We start from the raw sequence: 26,680 nt of genomic DNA on the forward strand, positions 1-26,680 counted from the left end.
GATTTTAGGGCCAAATAGAACAGCATCAATACTCATTTGAACCTAATGCAACAACATTTTTACAATGAAAATAGACTATAAATGTTTGAAAGTGCATGATTTCCCTTTGTTACACAGAAGGTGGTCGCAAAACTGCAGGGAATCACACATTACACACGCAAAATGCTGGAGGAACTCAGCAGCTCAGGCAGCATCTATGGAAATGAATAAACTGTTGCATTTCAGGCAGAGACCCTTCTTCGGGACTGGAAAGGAAGGGGGAGGATGCCAGAATAAAAAAGGTGGGGGAGGGAAAGGAGGACTAGTTAGAAGGTAATTGGTGAAGCCAGGTTGTGGTGAAAGGTAAAGGGTTGGAGAGGAAGGAATCTGATAGGAGACAATGGACTATAGGAGATTGGGAAAGAGGAGGGGACCCAGGGGCAAGTGATAGGCAGGAGAAGAGGTAAGAGGCCGAGTGGGGAACAGAAAAGGGGAGGGGTGGGGTATTTTTTTACCTGAAAGAGAAATTGATATTCATGACATCAAGTTGGAGGCCACCACATGGAATATAAGGTGTTTGTCCTCCACTCTGGGAGTGGCCTCATTGTGGCAAAAGAGGAGGCCATTGACCAACATGATGGAGTGGGAATGGCGATAGGAATTAAAATGGCTGGCCATCGAGAAATTCCGCCCTTGGCAGATGGAGCGGAGGTGCTCAGTGAAGCACTCCCCCATTTTACGATGGGTCTCACCAGGGCAGAGGAGGCTGCATCAAGAGCACCAGACACAATAGATGACCTTAGCAGATTCACAGGTGAAGTGTTGCCTGACCTGGAAGGACTATCTGGGGCCCTGAATGGAGGTGAGAGAGGAGGTAAATGGACAGGTGCAGCATTTCTGTCACTTGCAGGGGTATGTGCCAGGAGGGAGATTAGTGGAGAGGGGTGAATGGGCAAGGGAATCACAGAGGGAACAATCCCTGCAGAAAGCGGAGAGTGGAAGGTGAAGGTAAAGTTGTGTTTGGTCGGAAATCACACAGTGTCCACATTTGAGTATGTTGCAACACCTCAGGAAGACCCAAGTGTTCATAATGTCAGAAAGGGTAACAGCCATTCTGAGGTACACAGGTCCATAAAAGAGTAACAGAATAAACGGGCAGAGAACTTCTTAACGTAGCTAAAACACTGGGCACCTGGGTAAGACTTCAAATCATGTCTTGGGCTTTGCACATACACTTTAGAGCAGTTTTGTACAACTTCTATCCTAAAAACATCACCATATTTCCTCAGCAGTTCTCTGACAGCCTGGGTGACAGGCTCAAGCCTGGCAGGAGGTTTCTTTGGGTCCTCCAGTTTCCTGCCACAGTACAAAGACGGGGTACCAGGTCATTGTAAATTGTCCTGATATGGCTAGATGGGGGTTAAATTGGGGTCGAAGGGCAGAGGGGCTTATTCCGCACTCTACCTCTAAATATATAAATAAGCGTCTGTTGATTTGGTGTGGTACCACCGAGAGAAACTTGCACTAAGCTCTCAACATTGTTCTACAGAGTTTAAAAAAAGCCAGAAAATTAATAATTCAGTCCATAAAATATGCCTTTTCATCTCATTTCAAGTACGTGTCACCCCCTGACGTTTAGAGAACTAGTCATCTGAAACTAAGCATTATCTGAAATGTGTGGAATGACTTTGGAATAGTGTTCACATTCAAAATATATATATCCCTATGAGTTGATGTTCTCATTTTCAAAATATTTTAAAATACATTTAAATATATTGGTTTCTGGACTGGTTTGAGTTCATTAAAATGGGCTGTACTGTAAATCTGTGACTACAGCAGGAAAACAGTATTTTATTTAGAAACATAGAAAACCTACAGCATAATACAGGCCCTTCGGCCCACAATGCTGTGCTGAACATATCCTTACCTTAGAAATTACCTAAGGTTACCTATAGCCCTTTATTTTTCTAAGCTCCACTTACCTGTCTAGGAGTCTCTTAAAAGACCCTATTGTATCTGCCTCCACCACCGTTGCCGGCAGCCCATTCCATGCACCCACTCTCTACATAAAAAAACTTAACCCTGACATCTCCTCTGTACTTACTTCCAAGCACCTTAAAACTGTGCCCTCTCATGTTAGCCATTTTAGCCCTGGGAAAAAGCCTCTGACTATCCACACGATCAATGCCCCTCATCATCTTATACACCTCTATCAGGTCACCTCTCATCCTCCGTCGCTCCAAGGAAAATAGGCCGAGTTCGCTCAACCTGTTTTCATAAGGCATGCAGCCCAATCCAGGCAACATCCTTGTAAGTCTCCTCTGCACCCTTTCTATGGTTTCCACAGCCTTCCTGCAGTGAGGCGAATTTATTTTTTAATTTTTATTAAAGATGCAGAGTGGAACAGGCCCTACCAGCCGTTAGAGGCACATCACCCAGCAACCGCTGATTTAACCTTAGCCTAATCACAGGGCAATTTACAATGACCAATTAACCTCCTAACCAGTACAACTTTTGGACTGTAGGAGGAAACCAGAGCACCTGGAGGAAACCCATGTATTCTGGAAGGAGGATGTACTGCAGACTCCTTACAGGTGATGCTGGAATTGAACTCCAAGCTCCGGAACACCCCGAGATGTGAAAGTGTTGAGCTAACCTCTACACTACCGTGGCACCCGCTACTTAGTAAGTACAGGCAAAATACATCATGACCTAAAGCAGCCAAAGAGGAAATACACTAGTAATTAAATGTATAATTGGATATGAAACAGCCCTTTAAAATGATCCAGTGCTGTATTTTACCGACGATTTCTGAGCTACCTAGAAAGCTTGTACCAATTATGGGCGCCAAGGTAGCTTAACAGTAACACAACGCTAAAACAGCTCAGGGTGTTGGAGATTGGATTTCAAAAATTCTAAAGGGATTGGACAGGCTAGATGCAGGAAGATTGTTCCCGATGTTGGGGAAGTCCAAAACGAGGGGTCACAGTTTAAGGATAAAGGGGAAGCCTTTTAGGACCGAAATGAGGAAAAACTTCTTCACACAGAGAGTGGTGAATCTGTGGAATTCTCTGCCACAGGAAACAGTTGAGGCCAGTTCATTGGCTATATTTAAGAGGGAGTTAGATATGGCCCTTGTGACTAAAGGGATCGGGGGTATGGAGAGAAAGCAGGTACAGGGTTCTGAGTTGGATGATCAGCCATGATCATACTGAATGGCGGTGCAGGCTCGAAGGGCCAAATGGCCTACTCCTGCACCTATTTTCTATGTTTCTATGTTAATCCCGGCTTTCACTGTAAGGCGACTCGGGTTAAACTGGGGGATTGCTGGGTGGCGTGACTCGAAGGGCTGAAGGGCATGTTCCACACTGTATCTGAATAAATATATTATTAAAATAGCAGAATGTACCGAAAAATTGGCAAGTAGCGATTAACTCATTGGCATTTGGCATGCCTGGATCTACCTCATACAATTCCTTTTCTATTGTTTTAATTAAGGTTGAACTTTAACTTTGATCTAGTTGCAGACTCAAGAGCCTGAATGATGAAGCTTCACTCAAATGATATCTGTATTTACACTATTTCTTCTTCTGTCATTGCCATTACTGTGAGGACACTTGCAAATTTCTACAGATGTACTGTGGAGAGCATTCTGACTGGCTGCATCACCGTCTGGTGGGCTGGTGTCACTGCACAGGATCAAAGTAAGCTGCAGAGAGTTGTAAACTCAGTCAGCTCCATCATGGGCACTAGCCTCCCCAGATCCAGAACATCTTCAAGGAACGATGCTTCAAAAAGGCACCATCCATCATTAAGACCCCCATCACCCAGGTCATGCCTTGTTCTCATTGCTACCATCAGGGAGGAGGTACAGAACCCTGAAGGCACACACTCAATGATTCAGGAACAGCTTCTACCCCTCTGCCATCAGATTTCTGAATGAACATTGAATCCATGAACATTACCTCACTACGTTTGTACTACGTATTTAATTTAATTATTATATATATATTTAACTGCAATTCATTTTTTAATTATTATGTATTGCAATGTATTGCCACAAAACAACAATTTCACGACATATACCAGTGATATTAAACCTGATTATGACTCTTGTAAATAAATGCCAGTTTCCTTTGGACTGTTGAATGGCCGGGCAGCAAAAGGTCCTGGAAGAAATAGTTCACCATGGCAACATGCTAAGAATATTCATGAGGATCTTAGTCTAAAATTAGCATTAAAGAGTAAATCATAAACTCGAGAAAGTCTGCCGATACTGGAAATCCAAAACAACACGCACAAAATGGTGGAGGATCTCGGCTGGAAATGTCAATTGTTTATTCATTTCCGTAGATGCTGCCTGATTTACTGAGGTCCTCCAGCGTTTCGTGTGAGTTGCATTAAAGAGTTAACTCGTTCTATTTGTCTTTTTTTTTGTAGGTTTTAAATATTCTGCTTACATCCTGACTTTGCAGCTTCTGAACAAAGTCTTGAGTCGGTGTACCTGTTATTTTCATGATTTCTGTCAGTTGATCTAGATCTATAGAGCGTGAGTTAAGAATCATATTTAATGTACCACTTAGGAGACAACAGTTGAACAAATCCCCTGAACTGCAATTCCTGTAAATGGATTTTGTGGCCCCATCAGATTCTGGTGAGTACCAGACATCAACTACCAGTTTAAGATCTTGGGCCATAGAAGACCCAGGCCTTGTGGTCGCAACCCACTCTAGTCCCATGGCTGGGTCAATTTTAGCATCCATGCAGCTCCAATGTAATGCAAGTGCAGCCTTAGCCACCCTTCCATTTGGCGCAGTAGACGGTGAGCAGACTAGACTGCAGAACTGTCCCAATGACTTCTGCTTCCTTGTGCTGTGAGAAGGCTCTTTCACTGTTTTTAAATGCCCCTGGTAACACTGGACAACAACAATTTTGCTTCCTGAATCCTTTTGGGTATATCTTATGGAATTTGGGCTGCTGATATTGAAAATCGCCTTGTAATTTCCCATCATTTTTTTTAACTCGCCTATATTTGTTCCTTCAGTCAGAATAACTGATTCCAAGATTAAGGAAGGTATTGCTGTTGGTCCACAAATCAAACGGGTGATCAATAACAGCTAATTCGAAGAACTCCTAGTGGGACCAGAGAAAATCGCATGGAAGGCATTCAAGGATGTTGTTGAAAATTTTCTTGACAACTATAGAGCATCAAACTATGTGCGGCTGGTTGACAACATGCTTCAAGCACACAAAACCAAGCAGTGCAACATGTCACTAAAGATCATTTTCTGCATTCCCATTTAGATTTCTCCACTGCAAATCTCGGCGCTGTCAGTGACGAGCATGGTGAAAGATTTCATCAGGCCATTTTGGAAAAACGGTATCAGGGCAACTGGAATCCAGTGAAGCTGGCTGATTATTGTTGGACACTTAAGCGAGAAGCCTCAGACATTAAACACAAATGAAAATCATCAACAAAACATTTTTAGATTAGTTGAACTATTGCAAAGCACCAGCATCAATTAAACACATTATATTCAATAAAAGTTAATTTCTTGTTCCTCCAAATTCTTATGTGATATAAGTAGTCTGAAATTATATTTGTGTTCAGCTTTGAGCAGTCTATCATAAACAAAACAAAAGTTCTGAGGAAGCAACACTTCCGAAAACAATTTTTTGTGCAGTGTAGTCAGAGACACTTGGAAACAAGTTCAGAACAGTTAATACCCCTCAACCATCAGAATCTTGAACCAGTGGGGATAACTTCATTCAACTTCACTTGTTCCATCATTGAAATATTCCTGCACCCTATGGACTCTTCCACTCATGTTCTCCATATTTATTGCTTATTATTATAAAAAATTTAAAACATTTTTTCTCAGTTCAAGCTGGTAAAACCTGAGGTACTGGTATAGCAAACCACACTCATTTCTCAGTTGCTAGGGACCTTCAGACTATTCTATTGGTGTTTAGCATTGTGGCTTCCTGAAGATTTACATAGATATTGCTGTGTAGCCCCAATTGTTTAATGCTGTGGTGTAGTGGATGATACCAGTTGTGTCATTCACCATCAGGACAATGTATACCCTGCTCATGTTCCAAAGTTTTTAAATTTCCTCTTTTAATTCAGCATATTTCTGGTGTTTTTACATTGATCTCTGTATGTTATGTGTGCTTGGAATGGCTATATCTATTATTATTATTATTATTAATTTCTTTCTCAGCTCAAGCTGAGGTACGGGTATAGCCAAGCACACTTATTTCTCAATTACTAGGAACTTTTGGACTATCCTAGTTTTTATTATAATAATAATTCTCTTTTTTTCTCTTTCTTCTTGTATTTGCAATTGGTTGTCTTTTGCACGCTGGTTGTTGTCCATCCTGTTGCGTAGTCTTTCATTATGCATCTTGGATTTACTGACAGTGCCCACAAGAAGACAAATCTCATGTTTGCATAGGAGATATATCTGTACTTTAATAATAAATTTACTTTGAATTTATAACAGCTGTCATTGACAAAATATTTATTTTGTAATTGCATGGCTTCTTGTCTTTTCACATTGGTGATCTGTCTGTCCCTTTGGGTGTGGTCTTTCATTGATTCATTGTGTTTTTACTGTGATTGCTCACAAGAAAATGAATTTCAGAGCTGTATATGGTGGCATATATGTAATTTGATAATAAATTCACTCTGAACTTTGAATCAGTTAAAAAAACGAAGATGCAAAGTTATCTTTTAAACAAAATGAATCTGCAGTGAAAGTTATTTCTGTGAAATGAATAACCAGATTTAAAATTGAGCTTTTAAATTCAGGTTGGCAGCTGCTTCGAAGGCAAGGGATGGTACAGTGTGGCAACTTGCGGACGTATGTCACCTGAGGTGTTTTCCCAGTCAGATTTACTGGAATGTGGAGTCAGAACTTGCTGACCCAGGTTGAGTACCCCTTATCCAAGATTCAGAAATCCAAAATTTTTTGAGTGCTGACATGACGTCACAAATGGAAATTTCCACACGGCGCTGGGAAGGTTCTCAGGCGATGCACTGGTCTCTGCACACCACAGATGTTGTAAGTGACCTCGCATATGTAATGAACAGAAGTTAATGAAAAAACACTCTGGATCGTGTACTGAAAGAGTGGATTCGTCAGTGATGGAGTGAACATATGCCGTCTAACGGTATGCTGTTCATGAAACAAGCAAAGATCTGTCAGAACGAACTGAAAGTCGAAGGTAATTGTGAATATTCAGCAGGCTGGTTGCAGAAATTTAAGAAAAAATGTACGGCATTAATTTTTAAAAGATTTGTGATGATAAAGATGATGAAGTGGCAAAGAAATTGGTTGATGAATTTGCCAAGATCGTTGCTGATATAAGTCTAACACTCTGAACAGCTGCATCAGTACATATGTGTGATGAACAAGTGTAAGACAAAAACTGCTTACTGGTAGCACATAAATTCAGAGTCAGGGATATTGGTGATCCCAAGCCATCTCATTATATATTCCAAAATATTCCAGGAGGAGAAGATGGTGGCGCGACGCAGCTCACAGCGGCCACTCCGGTGGTGATGTCTGTTATTTGTCAAGTAGGGTGCCATGGAGACGGACGTGAGAGCACGGAGGAACACCTGGTGAAACTTCTGAAATGCCTGCTTCGCTGCTGCTGCTATTGTGTGGTCCAGAATCTCCGGAGAAGAAGGCCCCGAGTCCTCGGCTTTGCATGTTGCTCGGTGACCAGGGCGGGGTCGAAGCGCTTGGGAGAGATGGTGCTCGGAGAGGCTGTGTTAGAGGAGCTGGACAGAGGCTCAAAGTTTTCGGACGGACTCAGAGTCGGCTGCGGTCGGGTGCTTCCAATGGTGCTGCATCGGCAAGTTGGCGGCGCTTGGAGGTTCATGGCAGGGAGAGTTCCTCCCTTCTGCCGCCTGCATGAGATGATGAGTCTATCAGGACTTTGAGACTTTTTTTTACCGTGCCCATGGTCTGCTCTTTATCAAATTATGGTATTGCTTTGCACTGTTGTAACTATATGTTATAATTATGTGATTTTTTCAGTTTTAGTCTTGGTTTGTCCTGTGTTTTCTTGTGATATCATTCTGGAGGAACATTGTATCATTTTTTAATGCATGCATTTCTAAATGACAATAAACGAGGACTGAGTGTCCTCATAATCTAATCTAATCTAAAATCCAAAACTCTCCTGGCCTCAAGCATTTCAGGTAAGGGTTCCTCGACCTGTACTGAAAGGGGTGGAGTCCAGCCTTAAAGCAAGTGCTTCCAATTAAACTAGAGTTTATAATTCTTATGCTATCCAGGCAGGCAACACTTTAGTCATGTAGAAACTTGATATTTTAAGTGGATTAAGAAAAAAAAAACAACAGCCACCTATGATAAACTTCAAGCTCCAAACTCTAATTATTTCCCTGACATATGCTCAGTCATTTTTTAGTAATTAGTCGGGATAGTGGCAAAGGATACGATCGATGCCTTTAAAAAGAGGCCGAGTTGTAATCATCTCTGCCATAATGCAGCCAACAGACCAGATATCCACTGCAAAAAGAAACATACGTAATTTGTAATTCTGACATTAACAATCAACAGTGTGCAGTTTTGGAAACATGACATAATGACAAGATGATTAATATGATGAGTAAGTACGCAAGGGCTAAACACACAGATCTACTTATTGACAGTTGTCACGACATTCTGACGTGCCAGTCGCTCATCCAGTCTCGCACGTACCTGCTCTCTCTGACAAGGAGAGATTGGCTGCCCTGTGATGAAGTCTCTCAATGCACTTGTCTCATAATTACTCTCAGGACCACGGGGCTGTAACTCTGGATTGTTTCTGCCCACCCAAGGGGTAATCTCCCTTCAGAGTCTGACTCGTGGCAACTCACCCTATTGTGTGCAGTGAGTCGTAGCCAAGGGTCAGACACAGTGCAGGCACCTTCAGCAAAGGCAGCTCATAAACTACTCAAAAAGTGAAATAAGACATTTCTTTTACATCCCTTAACACCATTTTCATCCTCTCTTCCATCAGTCAGGTGGAGCATATGAAATTACATTACATGTCTGCAAACTACCAACAGCAAACATTCAAACTACCAGAGATTTTCATTTTCATTTTCATTTTCTTTTTCTTTCTCTCTGTCTATTTATCTATAGATACAGCATGGAATAGGCCCTAACCAGCAACAACCCACAACCCCGATTTACGGGACAATTTACAAAGACCAACTAACCTAACCAGTACCTTTGGAACTGTGGGAGGAAATCAGAGCCCCTGGAGAAAACCCATGCATTCCATAGGGAGGTGTACACACCCCTTACAGAGGAGAGCAGAATTAACTTCGAACGACATCCCAAGCTGTAACAGTGTTGCGCTAACCACTACACTGCTCTGTTGCCTGCACTTTGTCTCTATCAACGCCTCCACGTCCATTGCCAGGATAAGTGAACACACATCAGTGTCCCTCTCCCAGACCAGTATCGAACATACATCAGTGTCCCTCTCCCAGACCAGCATCAAACACTGTCAGTGTCCCTCTCCCAGACCAGCATCGAACACACATCAGTGTCCCTCTCCCAGACCGGCATCGAACACACATCAGTGTCCCTCTCCCAGACCAGCATCGAACACTGTCAGTGTCCCTCTCCCAGACCGGCATTGAACACTGTCAGTGTCCCTCTCCCAGACCAGCATTGAACACTGTCAGTGTCCCTCTCCCAGACCGGCATCGAACACTGTCAGTGTCCCTCTCCCAGACCGGCATTGAACACTGTCAGTGTCCCTCTCCCAGACCGGCATCGAACACACATCAGTGTCCCTCTCCCAGACCAGCATCAAACACTGTCAGTGTCCCTCTCCCAGACCAGCATCGAACATTGTCAGTGTCCCTCTCCCAGACCGGCATCGAACACACATCAGTGTCCCTCTCCCAGACCAGCATCGAACACACATCAGTGTCCCTCTCCCAGACCGGCATCGAACACACATCAGTGTCCCTCTCCCAGACCGGCATCGAACATTGTCAGTGTCCCTCTCCCAGACCAGCATCGAACACTGTCAGTGTCCCTCTCCCAGACCGGCATCGAACACTGTCAGTGTCCCTCTCCCAGACCAGCATCGAACACACATCAGTGTCCCTCTCCCAGACCAGCATCGAACACTGTCAGTGTCCCTCTCCCAGACCAGCATCGAACACTGTCAGTGTCCCTCTCCCAGACCGGCATTGAACACTGTCAGTGTCCCTCTCCCAGACCAGCATCGAACACACATCAGTGTCCCTCTCCCAGACCGGCATCGAACACACATCAGTGTCCCTCTCCCAGACCGGCATCGAACACACATCAGTGTCCCTCTCCCAGACCAGCATCAAACACTGTCAGTGTCCCTCTCCCAGACCGGCATTGAACACTGTCAGTGTCCCTCTCCCAGACCGGCATCGAACACACATCAGTGTCCCTCTCCCAGACCAGCATCAAACACTGTCAGTGTCCCTCTCCCAGACCAGCATCGAACACACATCAGTGTCCCTCTCCCAGACCAGCATCGAACACACATCAGTGTCCCTCTCCCAGACCGGCATCGAACACACATCAGTGTCCCTCTCCCAGACCAGCATCGAACATTGTCAGTGTCCCTCTCCCAGACCAGCATCGAACACTGTCAGTGTCCCTCTCCCAGACCGGCATTGAACACTGTCAGTGTCCCTCTCCCAGACCAGCATCGAACACACATCAGTGTCCCTCTCCCAGACCGGCATCGAACACACATCAGTGTCCCTCTCCCAGACCAGCATCGAACATTGTCAGTGTCCCTCTCCCAGACCAGCATCGAACACTGTCAGTGTCCCTCTCCCAGACCAGCATCGAACATACATCAGTGTACCTCTCCCAGACCGGCATCGAACACTGTCAGTGTCCCTCTCCCAGACCGGCATCGAACACACATCAGTGTCCCTCTCCCAGACCGGCATTGAACACTGTCAGTGTCCCTCTCCCAGACCGGCATCGAACACACATCAGTGTCCCTCTCCCAGACCGGCATCGAACACTGTCAGTGTCCCTCTCCCAAACCAGCATCGAACACTGTCAGTGTCCCTCTCCCAGACCGGCATCGAACACACATCAGTGTCCCTCTCCCAGACCGGCATCGAACACTGTCAGTGTCCCTCTCCCAGACCGGCATTGAACACACATCAGTGTCCCTCTCCCAGACCAGCATCGAACACTGTCAGTGTCCCTCTCCCAGACCGGCATTGAACACACATCAGTGTCCCTCTCCCAGACCGGCATTGAACACTGTCAGTGTCCCTCTCCCAGACCGGCATTGAACACTGTCAGTGTCCCTCTCCCAGACCAGCATCGAACACTGTCAGTGTCCCTCTCCCAGACCGGCATCGAACACACATCAGTGTCCCTCTCCCAGACCAGCATCGAACATTGTCAGTGTCCCTCTCCCAGACCAGCATTGAACACTGTCAGTGTCCCTCTCCCAGACCGGCATTGAACACTGTCAGTGTCCCTCTCCCAGACCGGCATTGAACACACATCAGTGTCCCTCTCCCAGACCGGCATCGAACACTGTCAGTGTCCCTCTCCCAGACCAGCATCGAACACACATCAGTGTCCCTCTCCCAGACCGGCATTGAACACTGTCAGTGTCCCTCTCCCAGACCAGCATCGAACACTGTCAGTGTCCCTCTCCCAGACCAGCATCGAACACACATCAGTGTCCCTCTCCCAGACCGGCATCGAACACTGTCAGTGTCCCTCTCCCAGACCAGCATCGAACACTGTCAGTGTCCCTCTCCCAGACCAGCATCGAACACACATCAGTGTCCCTCTCCCAGACCAGCATCGAACACACATCAGTGTCCCTCTCCCAGACCGGCATCGAACACTGTCAGTGTCCCTCTCCCAGACTGGCATCGAACACTGTCAGTGTCCCTCTCCCAGACCGGCATTGAACACTGTCAGTGTCCCTCTCCCAGACCGGCATTGAACACACATCAGTGTCCCTCTCCCAGACCGGCATCGAACACACATCAGTGTCCCTCTCCCAGACCAGCATCGAACACTGTCAGTGTCCCTCTCCCAGACCAGCATCGAACACACATCAGTGTCCCTCTCCCAGACCGGCATTGAACACACATCAGTGTCCCTCTCCCAGACCGGCATCGAACACACATCAGTGTCCCTCTCCCAGACCAGCATCGAACACTGTCAGTGTCCCTCTCCCAGACCGGCATTGAACACACATCAGTGTCCCTCTCCCAGACCGGCATTGAACACACATCAGTGTCCCTCTCCCAGACCGGCATCGAACACTGTCAGTGTCCCTCTCCCAGACCAGCATCGAACACACATCAGTGTCCCTCTCCCAGACCAGCATCGAACACTGTCAGTGTCCCTCTCCCAGACCGGCATTGAACACTGTCAGTGTCCCTCTCCCAGACCGGCATCGAACACACATCAGTGTCCCTCTCCCAGACCAGCATCGAACACACATCAGTGTCCCTCTCCCAGACCAGCATCGAACACTGTCAGTGTCCCTCTCCCAGACCAGCATCGAACACACATCAGTGTCCCTCTCCCAGACCAGCATCGAACACTGTCAGTGTCCCTCTCCCAGACCGGCATCGAACACACATCAGTGTCCCTCTCCCAGACCGGCATCGAACACTGTCAGTGTCCCTCTCCCAGACCGGCATTGAACACTGTCAGTGTCCCTCTCCCAGACCGGCATTGAACACACATCAGTGTCCCTCTCCCAGACCGGCATTGAACACACATCAGTGTCCCTCTCCCAGACCGGCATCGAACACTGTCAGTGTCCCTCTCCCAGACCGGCATCGAACACACGTCAGTGTCCCTCTCCCAGACCAGCATCGAACACTGTCAGTGTCCCTTTCCCAGACCAGCATCGAACACTGTCAGTGTCCCTCTCCCAGACCGGCATCGAACACACATCAGTGTCCCTCTCCCAGACCGGCATCGAACACTGTCAGTGTCCCTCTCCCAGACCAGCATCGAACACTGTCAGTGTCCCTCTCTCAGACCAGCATCGAACACTGTCAGTGTCCCTCTCCCAGACCGGCATCGAACACTGTCAGTGTCCCTCTCTCAGACCAGCATCGAACACACATCAGTGTCCCTCTCCCAGACCGGCATTGAACACTGTCAGTGTCCCTCTCCCAGACCGGCATTGAACACACATCAGTGTCCCTCTCCCAGACCGGCATTGAACACTGTGTCCCTCTCCCAGACCAGCATCGAACACTGTCAGTGTCCCTCTCCCAGACCAGCATCGAACACACATGGGAGTGCCTTTCCCAGGCTAACGTTCCCAGCCCGAGTTACATTCCTTTGGGTAATTTAGGCAGGCCATATTTTTTGCTTTCCTGACACCAACATGCAAAGTAGTGTCTCCATCCTATAATATGTCAGGGGCAGGGATCAAGAGGTTGAGAGAGGATGCTGTTAAAAACTCCTTAAATAAAACTACACCCTGATTGACTTGTGAATTCCTAGTCCACGGCTGTCCAGTGTCTGGTGAAGGAGACAACATCTCAGAAACCACCCCCTGCCATCACGTAAGGAATCCCTTTGTACACGTTTCATATAAAGTGGGTCCCACATATGTGACCTCGGTATCAGGAGGGCCAAGAAATCCACCTCCACCCTGAGGGACTGCTCAATAACAATTAGCTCAGATTACCTGTTTGAGTATAATGCATCCAGTTAAGTATGACCTCTGGGGCACGGTACCATCTGGTAACCACGTAACCAGTCATCTCCTGATCAGCGTGTCTTGCCAATCCAAAGTCCAGGATCTACAAAATAAAGTGATGAGCTCTGAGCAAGCCCCAAATTAAACACATCCCTCTCTATGTCATGAACAGATGCACTGAATTCACAAGCAGAAGGTGAAAACAATTAGTTCAAGATTGTTTGATGTCTTTCCCAGTAAACAAGTGTAAAGGAGAATCAAATAATTGTTACTCTGGACCCAATGCAGCACAAAAAAAAACACACACACACGCAATAAGATTAAGAACACAACAATGATAAAAATCACAGCGTAAATATAAATACATAAGATAGCTTATATACACAGATTGATTGTATGTCCATAAGGTGATGCCTGGCTGTACATAAGATGACTGATGGGAAATAAATTAGTGGTGGAGTTAGTGACTGAAGGCTGTATTGACTACAGCGCAGCGTTTAACACCATCATTCCCACAGCCCTGATCAATAAGCTACAGAACCTGGACCTCTGTACCTCCCTCTGCAATTGGATCCTCAACTTCCTGACCAGAAGACCACAATCTGTGTGGATTGGTGATAATATATCCTCCTCAGTGACGATCAACACTGGCGCACCTCAGTGTGTGCTTAGCCCACTGCTCTCCTCTCTCTATACCCACGACTGTGTGGCTCAAATACCATCTATAAATCTGCTGACGAATCAGCCATTGTTGGTAGGATCTCAGACAGAGATGAGAGGGCGCACAAAAGCGAGATGTATCAGTTAGTTGAGTGGTGTCGGAGCACCAACCTGGCACTCAATGTCAGCAAGACCAAAGAGCTGATTGTGGATTTCAGAAAGGGTAAGATGAGGGAACACAAACCAATTCTCATAGAGGGATCAGAAATGGAGAGAGTGAGCAATTTCAAGTTTCTGGGTGTCAAGATCTCTAAGGATCTAACCTGGATGCAACATATCGACGTAGCTATAAAGAATGCCCTCTTCTGTTACTGTCAGGAAGGAGGCACACACTCAGCGATTCAGGAACAGCTTCTTCCCCTCTGCCATCCAATTTCTGAATGGACATTGAACCCATGAACACTAGCTCACTACTCTATTATTTCTGTTTTTGCACGTCTATTTTAAAATAACTATTTAATATACATATATACTTACAGTAATTCATTTTTTCCTATATTTATCGTGTATTGCATTGTACTGCTGCCGCTAAGTTAACAAATTTCACAACATATGGAGGTTATATTAAACCTGATTCTGATTCTGTTGAACAGCCTTACTGCTGAGGGGAAATAACTGTTTTTGAGTCTGGTGGTCCTGGCATGGATGCTACGTGAGCCCTGATGGGAGTGGGACAAACAGTCCATGAGCAGGGTTGCTGAGATCCTTCATGATGTTACTGGCCCTCTTCTGAACCTTTCTGTATATATATGTGTCCTTGACTGCAGGAAGGCTGGTGTGGTGATGCATGGGACAGGTTTTGGCTATCCTGTTGTGAGCCTTCCTGTCCGCCACAGAGTCGTTTTTGTACTACGCAGTTTCAAGTTCCTAGGTGTCAGGATCTCTGAGGACCTAACCTGGTCCCAACATATCGATGGAGTTATAAAGAAGGCAAGACAGCGACTATACTTCATTAGGAGTTTGAAGAGATTTGATATATCAACAAATACACTAAAAAACTTCTATAGATGTACTGTGGAGAGCATTCTGACAGGCTGCATCACTGTCTGGTATGGAGGGGCTACTGCAGAGGACCAAAAGAAGCTGCAGAGGGCTCCATCTTGGGTACTAGCCTACAAAGTACCTAAGACATCTTCAAGGAGTGGTGTCTCAGAAAGGCAGTGTCCATTATTAAGGACCTCCAGCACCCAGGGCATGCCCTTTTCTCACTGTTATCATCAGGTTGGAGGTACAGAAGCCTGAAGGCACACACTCAGCGATTCAGGAACAGCTTCTTCCCCTCTGCCATCCGATTCCTAAATGGACATTGAGCCCTTGAACACTTCCTTACTTTTTTAATATATATTAGTTCTGCTTTTTTGCACGATTTTTAATCTATTCAATATACATATACCGTAAATTAATTAATGTATTTATTTATCATTATTATTTTATTTTACATATTTCTTCTTCTTCTTCTTCTTCTCCTATATTATGTATTGCATTGAACTGCTGCTGCTAAGTTAACAAATTTCACGTCACATGCCGGTGATAACAAACCTGATTCTGATGCAGCTTGTTAGGATGCTCTCTACTGCGCATCTGTAGAATGACGTGAGTACAGATGTGCAAAGTCCAGCTCCCTTCAGCCTCCTCAGGAATTAGAGGTGTTGATGAGCTTTCTTGACTGTATAGGAAAGGTTGTGTGTGATGTGTGCTCCCAGGAGTTTGAAACTGAGTACGGTTCCCGCTGCTGTGCTGCTGACGTAAAGGGGTGGGGAGTGAGTTTCTTGGAAGAAGGTGTCCCATTTTGCTCTGCCTTGGAGCTAAACCTAGCATTCCACAGATGGAACAGGAGCATCAAGTTAAGCAATCTTTACGTGCCAATTGTAAACCAATTTTCAGAATATTTAGTTTATAGAGAAAACAAATAGCAAGAAATGATTCAATGAGAGCAGAATACGAATAGACATTGAGAAAAATATCAGGAATCAAAAGAATGAAATACACAATCCTATCTCGAGAATGTATGTGCAATGTGAGGCTTAGGCAAGGATGGTAAGGACCCAGGTGCTGGAGTATCCGAGACTAGAATCAAGACACGATTTAGAGACTGAGATGAGAACAGGGTTCTTGACTGGATGCTAGACAAGAACCTGATGAGACTAGATGAGAATCCAAATGAGACAGAAACCCTAAACACAATTGCAGACAGAACCAATGTTGAGCTGACGATCGAGCACCAAATCTGAGTTCAGTTTCTCTTTAAATATACAAACCTTGGGCACCAAAACGTGGCCACCAATTAGCAGATGGCACAGAATCTCTAAAGGGACAGCGCCAATATCCATACACTGGAGAATCAGAGTGTCTAAAACCCAGAGGCTAGTGCAGTTGGATATAACTGAGGCTAAAAAAAGACGAATTGTTTTAGCTGAAAGCACCCAGTATCAACATTCTGTTTATGACTTATTAAAGGCATTAATTAATTTGAAAGAAATTAACTGGCCTGCTGACAAAGCACGAGACAAAAGAGACTCAAATTAATTCAGTAAAATGCTTCTTACTAATTCGTCCCCAGAGTAATTCCTGCCAGCTTACACACCCTACACTCATCTTTGGAGCATCTGGACGCTAAACACACTTACGTCAGACTGCAGCTCTGACTTCAGTGCCATAATTCCAGGAAAACTCATCACCTAATTCCAGACCCTGGGAATCAACACTCCCCTCTGCAACTGTATCCTTGACTTCCTCACCAGCAGACCACAATCAGTAAGGATAGGCCACAACACCTCTGACATGATTATTTTAAACACTGGTGCTCCCCTAGTTTGCATCTTCAACCCTTTACTCTACTCCCTGTACACTCATGACTGCATAGCCAGATTCTGCTCTAACTTCATCTACAAATTTGCAGATGATACCACCTGCATGGCCTCGGTTGTAGCAAGGACTGGGCCTCAAGCCACAGTGTCGTCTGTTTGCCGAGAGAGGCATCCGAGTCAGTGTGGCATGGTGTCAGTGCTGCCCTCTGGTGTTCACTTGGCAGGAGACAAGCTGTGTTGTGTTTGACTGCAGACTGCTGCAACATTCATGGACTCAGGGACATGGAATATCTTTTTTGTGCGACTGTATCTAAATGCAGTGGTCCCCAACCACCGAGCCGCAGACCGGTACCGGGCCGCAAAGCATGTGCTACTGGGCCGTGAGGAAACGATATGAGTCAGCTGCAGCTATCCTCATTCCCTGTCACGCACTGTTGAACTTGAACAGAGGGTTGCCAACTGTCCTGTATTTGCAGGGACATCCTGTATATTGGGCTAAATTGGTTTGTCCCGTATTTCCCCCACTAAGGTAGAGCGTTCCTATAAAACCTTTCGTGCTGAAATGGTGTGAGGTGAAGAAGCAATTACAGTTAATTTATATGGGAAAAATTTTTGAGCGTTCCCAGACCCAAAAAATAACCTAACAAATCATACTAAATAACACATAAAACCAAAAATAAATAACACTAACATATAGTAAAAGCAGGAATGATATGATAAATACACAGCCTATATAAAGTAGAAATAATGTATGTACAGTATAGTTGGGAAGATGAAGGCCTTTGACAAGGTCCCGCATGGGAGGTTAGTTAGGAAAATTCAGTCGCCAGGTATACATGGAGAGGTGGTAAATTGGATTGGACATTGGTTCGATGGAAGAAGCCAGAGAGTGGTGGTAGAAAATTGCTTCTCTGAGTGGAGGCCTGTGACTAGTGGTGTGCCACAGGGATCAGTGCTGGGTCCATTGTTATTTGTCATCTATATCAATGATCTGGATGATAATGTGGTAAATTGGATCAGCAAGTTTGCTGATGATACAAAGATTGGAGGTGTAGTAGACAGTGAGGAAGGTTTTCAGAGCCTGCAGAGGGACTTGGACCAGCTGGAAAAATGGGCTGAAAAATGGCAGATGGAGTTTAATACTGACAAGTGTGAGGTATTGCACGTTGGAAGGACAAACCAACGTAGAACATACAGGGTTAATGGTAAGGCACTGAGGAGTGCAGTGGAACAGAGGGATCTGGGAATACAGATACAAAATTCCCTAAAAGTGTCGTCACAGGTAGATAGGGTCGTAAAGAGAGCTTTTGGTACATTGGCCTTTATTAATCGAAGTATTGAGTATAAGAGCTGGAATGTTATGATGAGGTTGTATAAGGCATTGGTGAGGCCGAAACTGGAGTATTGTGTTCAGTTTTGGTCACCAAATTACAGGAAGGATATAAATAAGGTTGAAAGAGTGCAGAGAAGGTTTACAAGGATGTTGCTGGGACTTGAGAAACTCAGTTACAGAGAAAGGTTGAATAGGTTAGGACTTTATTCCCTGGAGCGTAGAAGAATGAGGGGAGATTTGATAGAGGTATATAAAATTATGATGGGTATAGATAGAGTGAATGCAAGCAGGCTTTTTCCACTGAGGCAAGGGGAGAAAAAAACCAGAGGACATGGATTAAGGGTGAGGGGGGAAAAGTTTAAAGGGAACATTGGGGGGGGCTTCTTCACATAGAGAGTGGTGGGAGTATGGAATGAGCTGCCAGACGAGGTGGTAAATGCGGGTTCTTTTTTAACATTTAAGAATAAATTGGACAGATACATGGATGGGAGGTGTATGGAGGGATATGGTCCGTGTGCAGGTCAGTGGGACTAGGCAGAAATGGTTCGGCACAGCCAAGAAGGGCCAAAGGGCCTGTTTCTGTGCTGTAGTTTCTGTGGTTCTATGGTTTTCTATGAAGGCAAAACCGATTTGTGGGGAAAAAATTGGCACGTACACACATGCGCACACATGTACCCGCGCAAGGCTTCATGGTCATGGTAGTCTTTCCTGGGGTAAAGTGTCCCAGGATTTGACAGCCACTTTTGTCCCTTATTTGGGAGTGAGAAAGTTGGCAACCCTAACTGTAAATGACATGTTGAAGTGAGTTTAACCCTACTTGAACAACCCTCCACCCCACCCCCCCGTTCAGCCGGTCCGCAAGAACATTGTCAATATTAAACTGGCCCGCGGTGCAAAAAAGTTGGGGGACCCCTGTTTTAATGCCATCTTATTTGTGTTATATGTGCCTTGTGCTGTGTGTGACTGTTGGTACTATGTTTTGTACCTTGGCTCCAGAGTATCGCTGTTTCGTTTGGCTGTATTCATGGGCATTCATGTATGGTTGAATGACAATTAAACTTGAACTGAGTGGGACGTTTCTGAAATAACAATGAGTCAGAGTATAGATAAGAGATAGAGAGCTTAATGATAAGTTGTCATGACGACAACCTTTCCCACAACATCAGTAAAACAAAAGAGCTGCTCAGGAAAGGGGCAGGGCATGTGTCCCTGTATAGATCAGTGTTGTTGAGGTTGACAAGTTTAGAAGCTTCAAGTTCTTAGGTGTAAACATCACCAGTAACTGGAACTGGTTCAACTATGTAGATGTCGTGGCCACAAAAGCTCACCAGTGCCTCTACTTCCTCAGGAGGCTGAAGAAATTTAGCATGATCCCGTTGACTTTTACCAATTTATATCTGTGCTCCATACAGGATCCTGTCTGAATGCATAATGACTTGGTACGGCGACTGCTCTGCGCGTGACCGCAAGACATCAGCACATCACAGGAACCAGCCTCCCCTCTATGCATTCTGTCTATGCAGTATAGTCAAAGACTGCACCCACCCCAGACACTCTCTCTTCTTCCCTCTCCCATCAGGCAGAAGATACAAACCTTGAAAGGATGAACAACCAGGCTCAAGGACAACTTCTATCCCGCTGTTATCAGATTCCTAAATAGACCTCTTCAAGTTCGGGTTCAACTTTAATTGTCATCGAACCCTACATGAATACAGCCAGATGAAACTTGTACGATAAGACAGACTCTTGACATCACAATCTACCTCATTTTGCTCCCCTGCACTTTCTCAGTAGTCTTCACTTTTGATTCTGCATTGTTATTTTTTTACCTTATTCTAGCTCAATGCAGTGTGTAATGATTTGATCTGCAGGGAAAGAGTTTCAAACAGAGAGAGAGAGAGATACAGCCATTGCAGACGTAGTGATTAAAGATAGCAAGCCAGGTACCAAATTTGGAAAACGACAGATTTAAAAACAACACAGAAAAACATGTAGGAACTAGCAATACAATTTCTGTAGCCTGCTCTCTCATTCTGGTGATCTGTACCTCGTCCATTACCTCGGTTTCCTTTTACAGTGCCTTGAACAAGTATTCAGCTTCTGCAACTAAATTCACATTTTACTGTGTCATTTTCTAAATTTGAAATATGTTGACTTTTGAGCTTATCTACAAAACACTGTGCATCATGTAAAATCAAAAGAGAAGTTCCAAAATCTGGCAACAATTTACGAAAAATAAAAAACCAAAATTGTGTGACTGGAAAAAGTATTTATCCCCTTCATTACTGCTATGCTAACTTTCCTCAGGTGCAATACTGCATATTACTTTTCCAACTCACCCAGTTTATTGAAGTAGAAGATTGGAGGACCGCCTAAATAGATACACACTCTCTCTGTTTGGTCCAACAGTATGGTAGATTTTCAACAGACCAAACCAGAACAAAGTCAAAAGAGTATTCAAGACAAGTCAGAGAAATGATAATAGAGAAGCACAAATCAGGGGAAGGGTACAAAATCATCTCAAAGGTACCAAATAGACCTCAGAGCTCAGTGCAGTCTATCATGAAAAGGTGGAAAACATATGAACCCACAGCCACACTGCCCCTCTAAACTTAGTTGCAGGAGGAGGATGTTAGTTGTAAGAGAGGCTGCTGTGACATCACTCTGAGTGATGTGCAGAAGTCAGCGGCTGCAAATGGAGATGATGTTCACGCCTCCACAATCTCAAAGGCCTTGCACCAAAAGGGTATTTATGGCAGAGTGGCAAGGATGAAGCCCTGGCTAAAAGAAAAGCATTTCCTTGCCTGTAAAGGCTTTGCAAAGCATCACTTAGAAGATACTGTAATGATGAAAAAAGAAGGTCTTGTGGTCGGATGAGACTGAAGTGGAACTTTTTGGCCTCAACACTAAGCGGTACGTGTAGTGTAAATCTAATTCTGCACCTTTCAGCAGGACAACAACCCAATGCACGCTGCTGGGGAGCAACAAGATTGCTTCAAATGAAGAAACTTGATGTCCTTGAGTGGCCCAGTCAGAGCCCTGACCTTAAACTGATCAATTATCTCCAGCAAGACCTCCAGATTGCTGTCCATTGCCGCTCCCCAACTAACCTGGCACAGCTGGGGCAATGTTGCAAGGAGGAATGGGCAAATCTTGCCCCGTCACATTGTGCAAAGCTAATAGAGATGCATTTAAAAAGACTACAGCCTGTAATAACTGCGAGAGCTGGTTCGACTAAGTGCTGAGCAAAAAGGGTGAAACTTCTAAAGTGCTGACATTTCAGCTTTTGAATTTCTAGTTTTCATGTTTTACAATTTTCCCTCTTTTTTGGGATCCACTGTGAAAAAAAGGAACATGTGATTCACAAATAAAAATTCTCAGTTAAATTGATCAAAATCGCTGGTTGTAATACTCAATTATGAGAACAAAGGGTTGGGGGCTGAATACTTTTACATGGCACTGTATGTCCTTGCTGTCCAAAATTTATCAATGCCAGCCTAGAATGACTAACAATCAACAAGTATCTAGATACAGAGATTCAAACTTGCACAACCCTCTGGATCATAACCTTTCTCTCAACTCGGTCCTTCTCTATTCCCCCAACATTCAGAGACTACATTAAACTCTTCACCTTGACATTGCATCTTTTCAACATGGACCCTACATCACCTCATCGTTCTAAATTCCAGAGAACTTAGTAAATGCAAGTTAATCTTCTTCAAACAACAGGAATTCTGCAGATGCTGGAAATTCAAGCAACACACATCAAAGTTGCTGGTGAACGCAGCAGGCCAAGCAGCATCTATAGGAAGAGGCGCAGTCGACGTTTCAGGCCGAGACCCTTCGTCAGGACTAACTGAAGGAAGAGTAAATCCCTTACTCACTCTTCCTTCAGTTAGTCCTGACGAAGGGTCTCGGCCTGAAACGTCGACTGCGCCTCTTCCTATAGATGCTGCTTGGCCTGCTGCGTTCACCAGCAACTTTGATGTGTGTTCCTTAATCTTCTTCAAAGTCAGCTAGATTCTTCTGAACTACCGTATTTTCTAAACTGCTCACTGCCCCAACAGCTTTGCCGATTTAAATCAGATATCAAGCTTACCTTTAACTCGCAGTCTTCGTTGATTGCCAAATTCCCGGGTTTAAGATCCTAATAACAGAACAATTATACACACTCAAGTTAGTTCAGGGAGTCAGATCTTTCCTGGGATGTAGATTTTCAACCAGAAGTAGGCTTTGGGCCTACTCCAGCTGCTCTGGGGATTCGGATCTATGGACTCAAATTAGTTCTGAATGCCTTTGCTTGCTTTTACTGTTTGTGCAATTTGTGTTTTGTTTTCTCTCTCTGCGCATTGGGTGTTTGCCTTTTTTAAAAATTGGGTCCTTTCAGGTTTCTTGCTTTGTGGCTGCCTGTAAGCAGACAAATCTCAAAGTTGCATAAATTCATGATGCTGGAAATATAAGCAACACACACAAAATGCTAGAGGAACTCAGCAGGTCAGGCAGCATCTATGGAGAGGAATAAACAGTTGACATTTTGGGCAGAGACTCTTAGCTCTCTAGGCAGTGCACTCTTCTCATAATCATGGAGATAATGGCTCAAACTCCACTTCAGAGGTGAGCACAAATATTTAGTGACATCCTAGTTCAGTAGAAAGGGAGTCTTTTGCTATTGGAATGACGTCTTCTGTGCGAGATGCAAAGGCAAAACCCAGTCTACTCCCTCAAATGGGCATTAAAAATCCCACAGCATTAGTTCCAAAACAGGTGAAATATACCTGAGGCCTGGCTAATACTTATTCCTCAATCAACATTTGCAAAGATAGATTACTTTGAGCACCATATTGAAAAATGTGTAGGATTTTTACAGCGAGGTCCAGATTAAAGATCTGGAACAGTTTTGAGGGCTATTCCAATAACTACACATAACCAGAAACTGACATTTTGAGTCAGGTATTTTAAAACAAGTATACTATAGACTATTAACTGCTTGGTTTCTGTTCAGATTGTTCTCAAATAACAAGTTTCAAATAGTTTCATTGTTTCAGATGCAAGAATGATGGCTGGTACTTTTATGTGTTTGCAATATTAATTTTTGGCAACCATTTTCCTAGATGTAAAAACCCACAGCCTCAGTTTTTAATTTAGTCAGCATCTCATTACTGATAATACAATCTCTTATCTCTTCCCTTCACCAACCCCTGATGCCATTCCCCCTTCCCTTTCTCCTATGGTCCACTCTCCTCTCCTATCAGATTCCTTCCACTCCAGCTCTTTACCTTTCCCACCCACCTGGCTTCACTGATCACCATCCAGCCAACCTCCTCCCACTCCCCCCACCTTTTTATTCTGGCGTCCTCCCCCTTTCTCTCAGTCCTGAAGAGAGGTCTCGGCCGAAAACGTCGACTGTTTATTCATTTCCATGGATGTGGCCTGACCTGCTCAGTTCCTCCAGCATCTTGTGTGTGTCACTCTGGATTTCCAGCATCTGCAGAATCCCTTATTTTTAATACCAAAGCAAACATGACAACGGAACAACTTTCAGGCAGGTGCTGATTGGCCATTCTGTCCAACAAAAATAGGAGCTTTGGATCTTTATGAAACACTTGGCCCTTATCATCACATTGGAGGCTCTGTGGTGTGTCAACAAAAGACCACACTGTTGGGTGGGCTTTATATCTTGGAGAATGGCTGTAAAGTGAATGAGGTGGTGCTGCTGCCTCCAAAGCCCCCTTGAAAGTGATCTTCCTTGGCACCTCTGGATGCAACACTGCTGGTAACAAATACAACGAATCTAGCAAATGTCAAACTTTACTGACATTGAGTAAAATTTCCCTGGGCTCATTTAATGTGAGTCCATTTAATCCAGATTAAAGCAAATTGCTCTTCTGTCAATTTCCATCTTTAATATCTTTATTTTTCCCTTTCGGGATTGTTTTGAAGACCCTGACCTGGAGTTCAATGCTGACTTCGGTTCTTTGTGGGAATGGGACCCACTCCCAGGGTTCCACAACTGGGCATTGTTCGGCACACCAAAGGCTCGGCCTAATAATCGAATTCGGAAGCCTAAGATCTCAGGGTTCTGGAGACGGGAAGATCAAGGGTTGGTGTCACGACAGGAGACCCGTGTGTCGTCAGGGGAGTTGGGATATCTGCTGTGTGCCTGGAGACCGGGATCTTTGCGATCTTCGGGCACGGAGCTTGAAAAAAACGACGTAACAGACTTTTAACATCGTAAACCAGCGAGTTGTTTGTTATGTCTCCCCGCTCGCTGGGGTTCTAACATTTAACTGTTGTTCATTCTTTGGGGCTCTCCTCTGTTTTTGTGGATGGTTGTGAAGAAAAAGCATTTCAGGATGTATATTGTATACATTTCTCTGACATTAAATTGCACTTTTGAACCTTTGAAGAAAATCATGTCTTAAGCACCAACTTACTCCTTCAAAGAAAATACGTTGTAATACAATCCCTGCAAGTTAAATCTATACCTCTGTATTCAAGATTGAAAATTGTTTAATGTCATATCCTGTACAGAAATGTAAGAAAAACAAAATAATTGTTACTCCAAATCTGATGTACCACAAAAAAACCCACACAAGACAAAGAACACAATAATAATAATAATAAAACACATAATAAATATAAATACATAAGATAGCTTATACACATAGATTGATTATATGTCCATAAAGTGACACTAGTCTTAATGTGACACAGAGGAACTAATAAAATAACGGTGGAGTTAGTGGGTGGAGGTGTTGATCAGCCTTACTACTTAGGGAAAGTGACTGTTTTTGAGTCTGGTGGTCCTGGCGTGAATGCCTCATAGCTTCCTCCCTGATGGGAGTGGGACAAACAGTCCATGAGCAGGGTAGGTGGGATCCTTCATGATGTTATTGGTCCTTTTCAGGCACCTTTCTGAAGATATGTCCCTGATAGTGGGTAGGCTGGCACTGGTGACGCATTGGGCAGCTTTGACTACCCTGTTGTGGAGCCTTTCTCTCCGCTGCAGTTTCCGTACCAAGCAGTGATGCAGCTTGTGAGGATACTCTCAACTGTGCATCGGTAGAATGATGTGAGTATAGATGTGCAAGTTCCAGCACTCTTCATCCTCCTCAGAAGGTAAAAGCATCGCTGGGTTTTCCTGACTGTAAATTCTAAACTAGCAATAAGCCACAGTGTGAAAGACACTACTAAATTTATGAAACTTATTAGCTAAAACTATCTTTGGGTACTTTACTTTCTCTATACTTGATATATTTTGTGGAAAGAATTTACACATTAGATCAGCTAACAGAATGCAGTTCTATGGCTCCTGCACATAACTGGGACATGTCTGAGATATGGACTTTCGTTAGTGTGCGATTCAGTAAATGGTAAGTTTTCCCCGCAACTCATTAGGGCTCCAGTGGTGCTTTAGAGAACCTGAGAGAAGGAGCTTAACTCTTTATGCTCACATATTGCAAAGTTTGTAATGCAACCCAGATTGTCAGATTTGTAGCAGTGATCTAGTGATCTTGTGTATTTTACCAAACATGATACTTCGACAAGTTTCATTACTTCAAATGTTCATTTAATCTCAGAGAATGTATACAGGATACAACCTGAAATTCGTACTCTTCATAGACATCCACGAAACAAGAGACCCCATAGAATGAATGACAGAAACATCAAAGCCCTGAAGCCTCCTCCCCCCACCTTCACACATTACTTGCTGTAATGTATGTATAAAGATATACAATTATGAACAATGAACTCACTCTGTTATATCAGAACATGAAATACGACAGAATGGCTTACCCTGTGGATGATCCCGGCAGAGTGGATGTACTGTTAAAAAAAAAGTGTACTTTAAAATAAAGAAAAGACACACTTATTCCAATTAGAGATTTCGTCTTTTCTGAAATAAGTAATCAGTGTTTACTAAAACTGATTCACGTACCTTAATTTACCAAGATTTTATATATTTTGTAGACAGAATTCATTTTACACATTAGCTCATCTAACACGTTCATTAGAACTTATGACAAGAATTTGTGAGGGAGCTGCAAACTAATGCATTATTTTCAAATGTATTGTATATATTGTATAGGTTGTTATAGTCAGGGGT

At 44.3% G+C, this 26,680-nt stretch overlaps 1 protein-coding gene across 1 annotated transcript in view; it reads right to left on the reverse strand.

Moving 5' to 3' along the window:
* Positions 1–26,680, reverse strand: part of mapk12a (mitogen-activated protein kinase 12a) — a 110,867-nt gene that overhangs the window by 17,467 nt on the left and 66,720 nt on the right. The window contains exons 5-9 of the mRNA XM_063072623.1: positions 26,371–26,400; positions 22,673–22,720; positions 13,702–13,816; positions 8,454–8,525; positions 4,440–4,519 (exon numbers count right to left, since the gene is read on the reverse strand). Coding sequence (XP_062928693.1) covers positions 4,440–4,519; positions 8,454–8,525; positions 13,702–13,816; positions 22,673–22,720; positions 26,371–26,400 — 345 coding nt within the window. The remainder of the gene's footprint in view (positions 1–4,439; positions 4,520–8,453; positions 8,526–13,701; positions 13,817–22,672; positions 22,721–26,370; positions 26,401–26,680) is intronic.

Source organism: Mobula hypostoma, chromosome 20 (assembly GCF_963921235.1).
Source record: "Mobula hypostoma chromosome 20, sMobHyp1.1, whole genome shotgun sequence".
NCBI lineage: Eukaryota > Metazoa > Chordata > Chondrichthyes > Myliobatiformes > Myliobatidae > Mobula > Mobula hypostoma.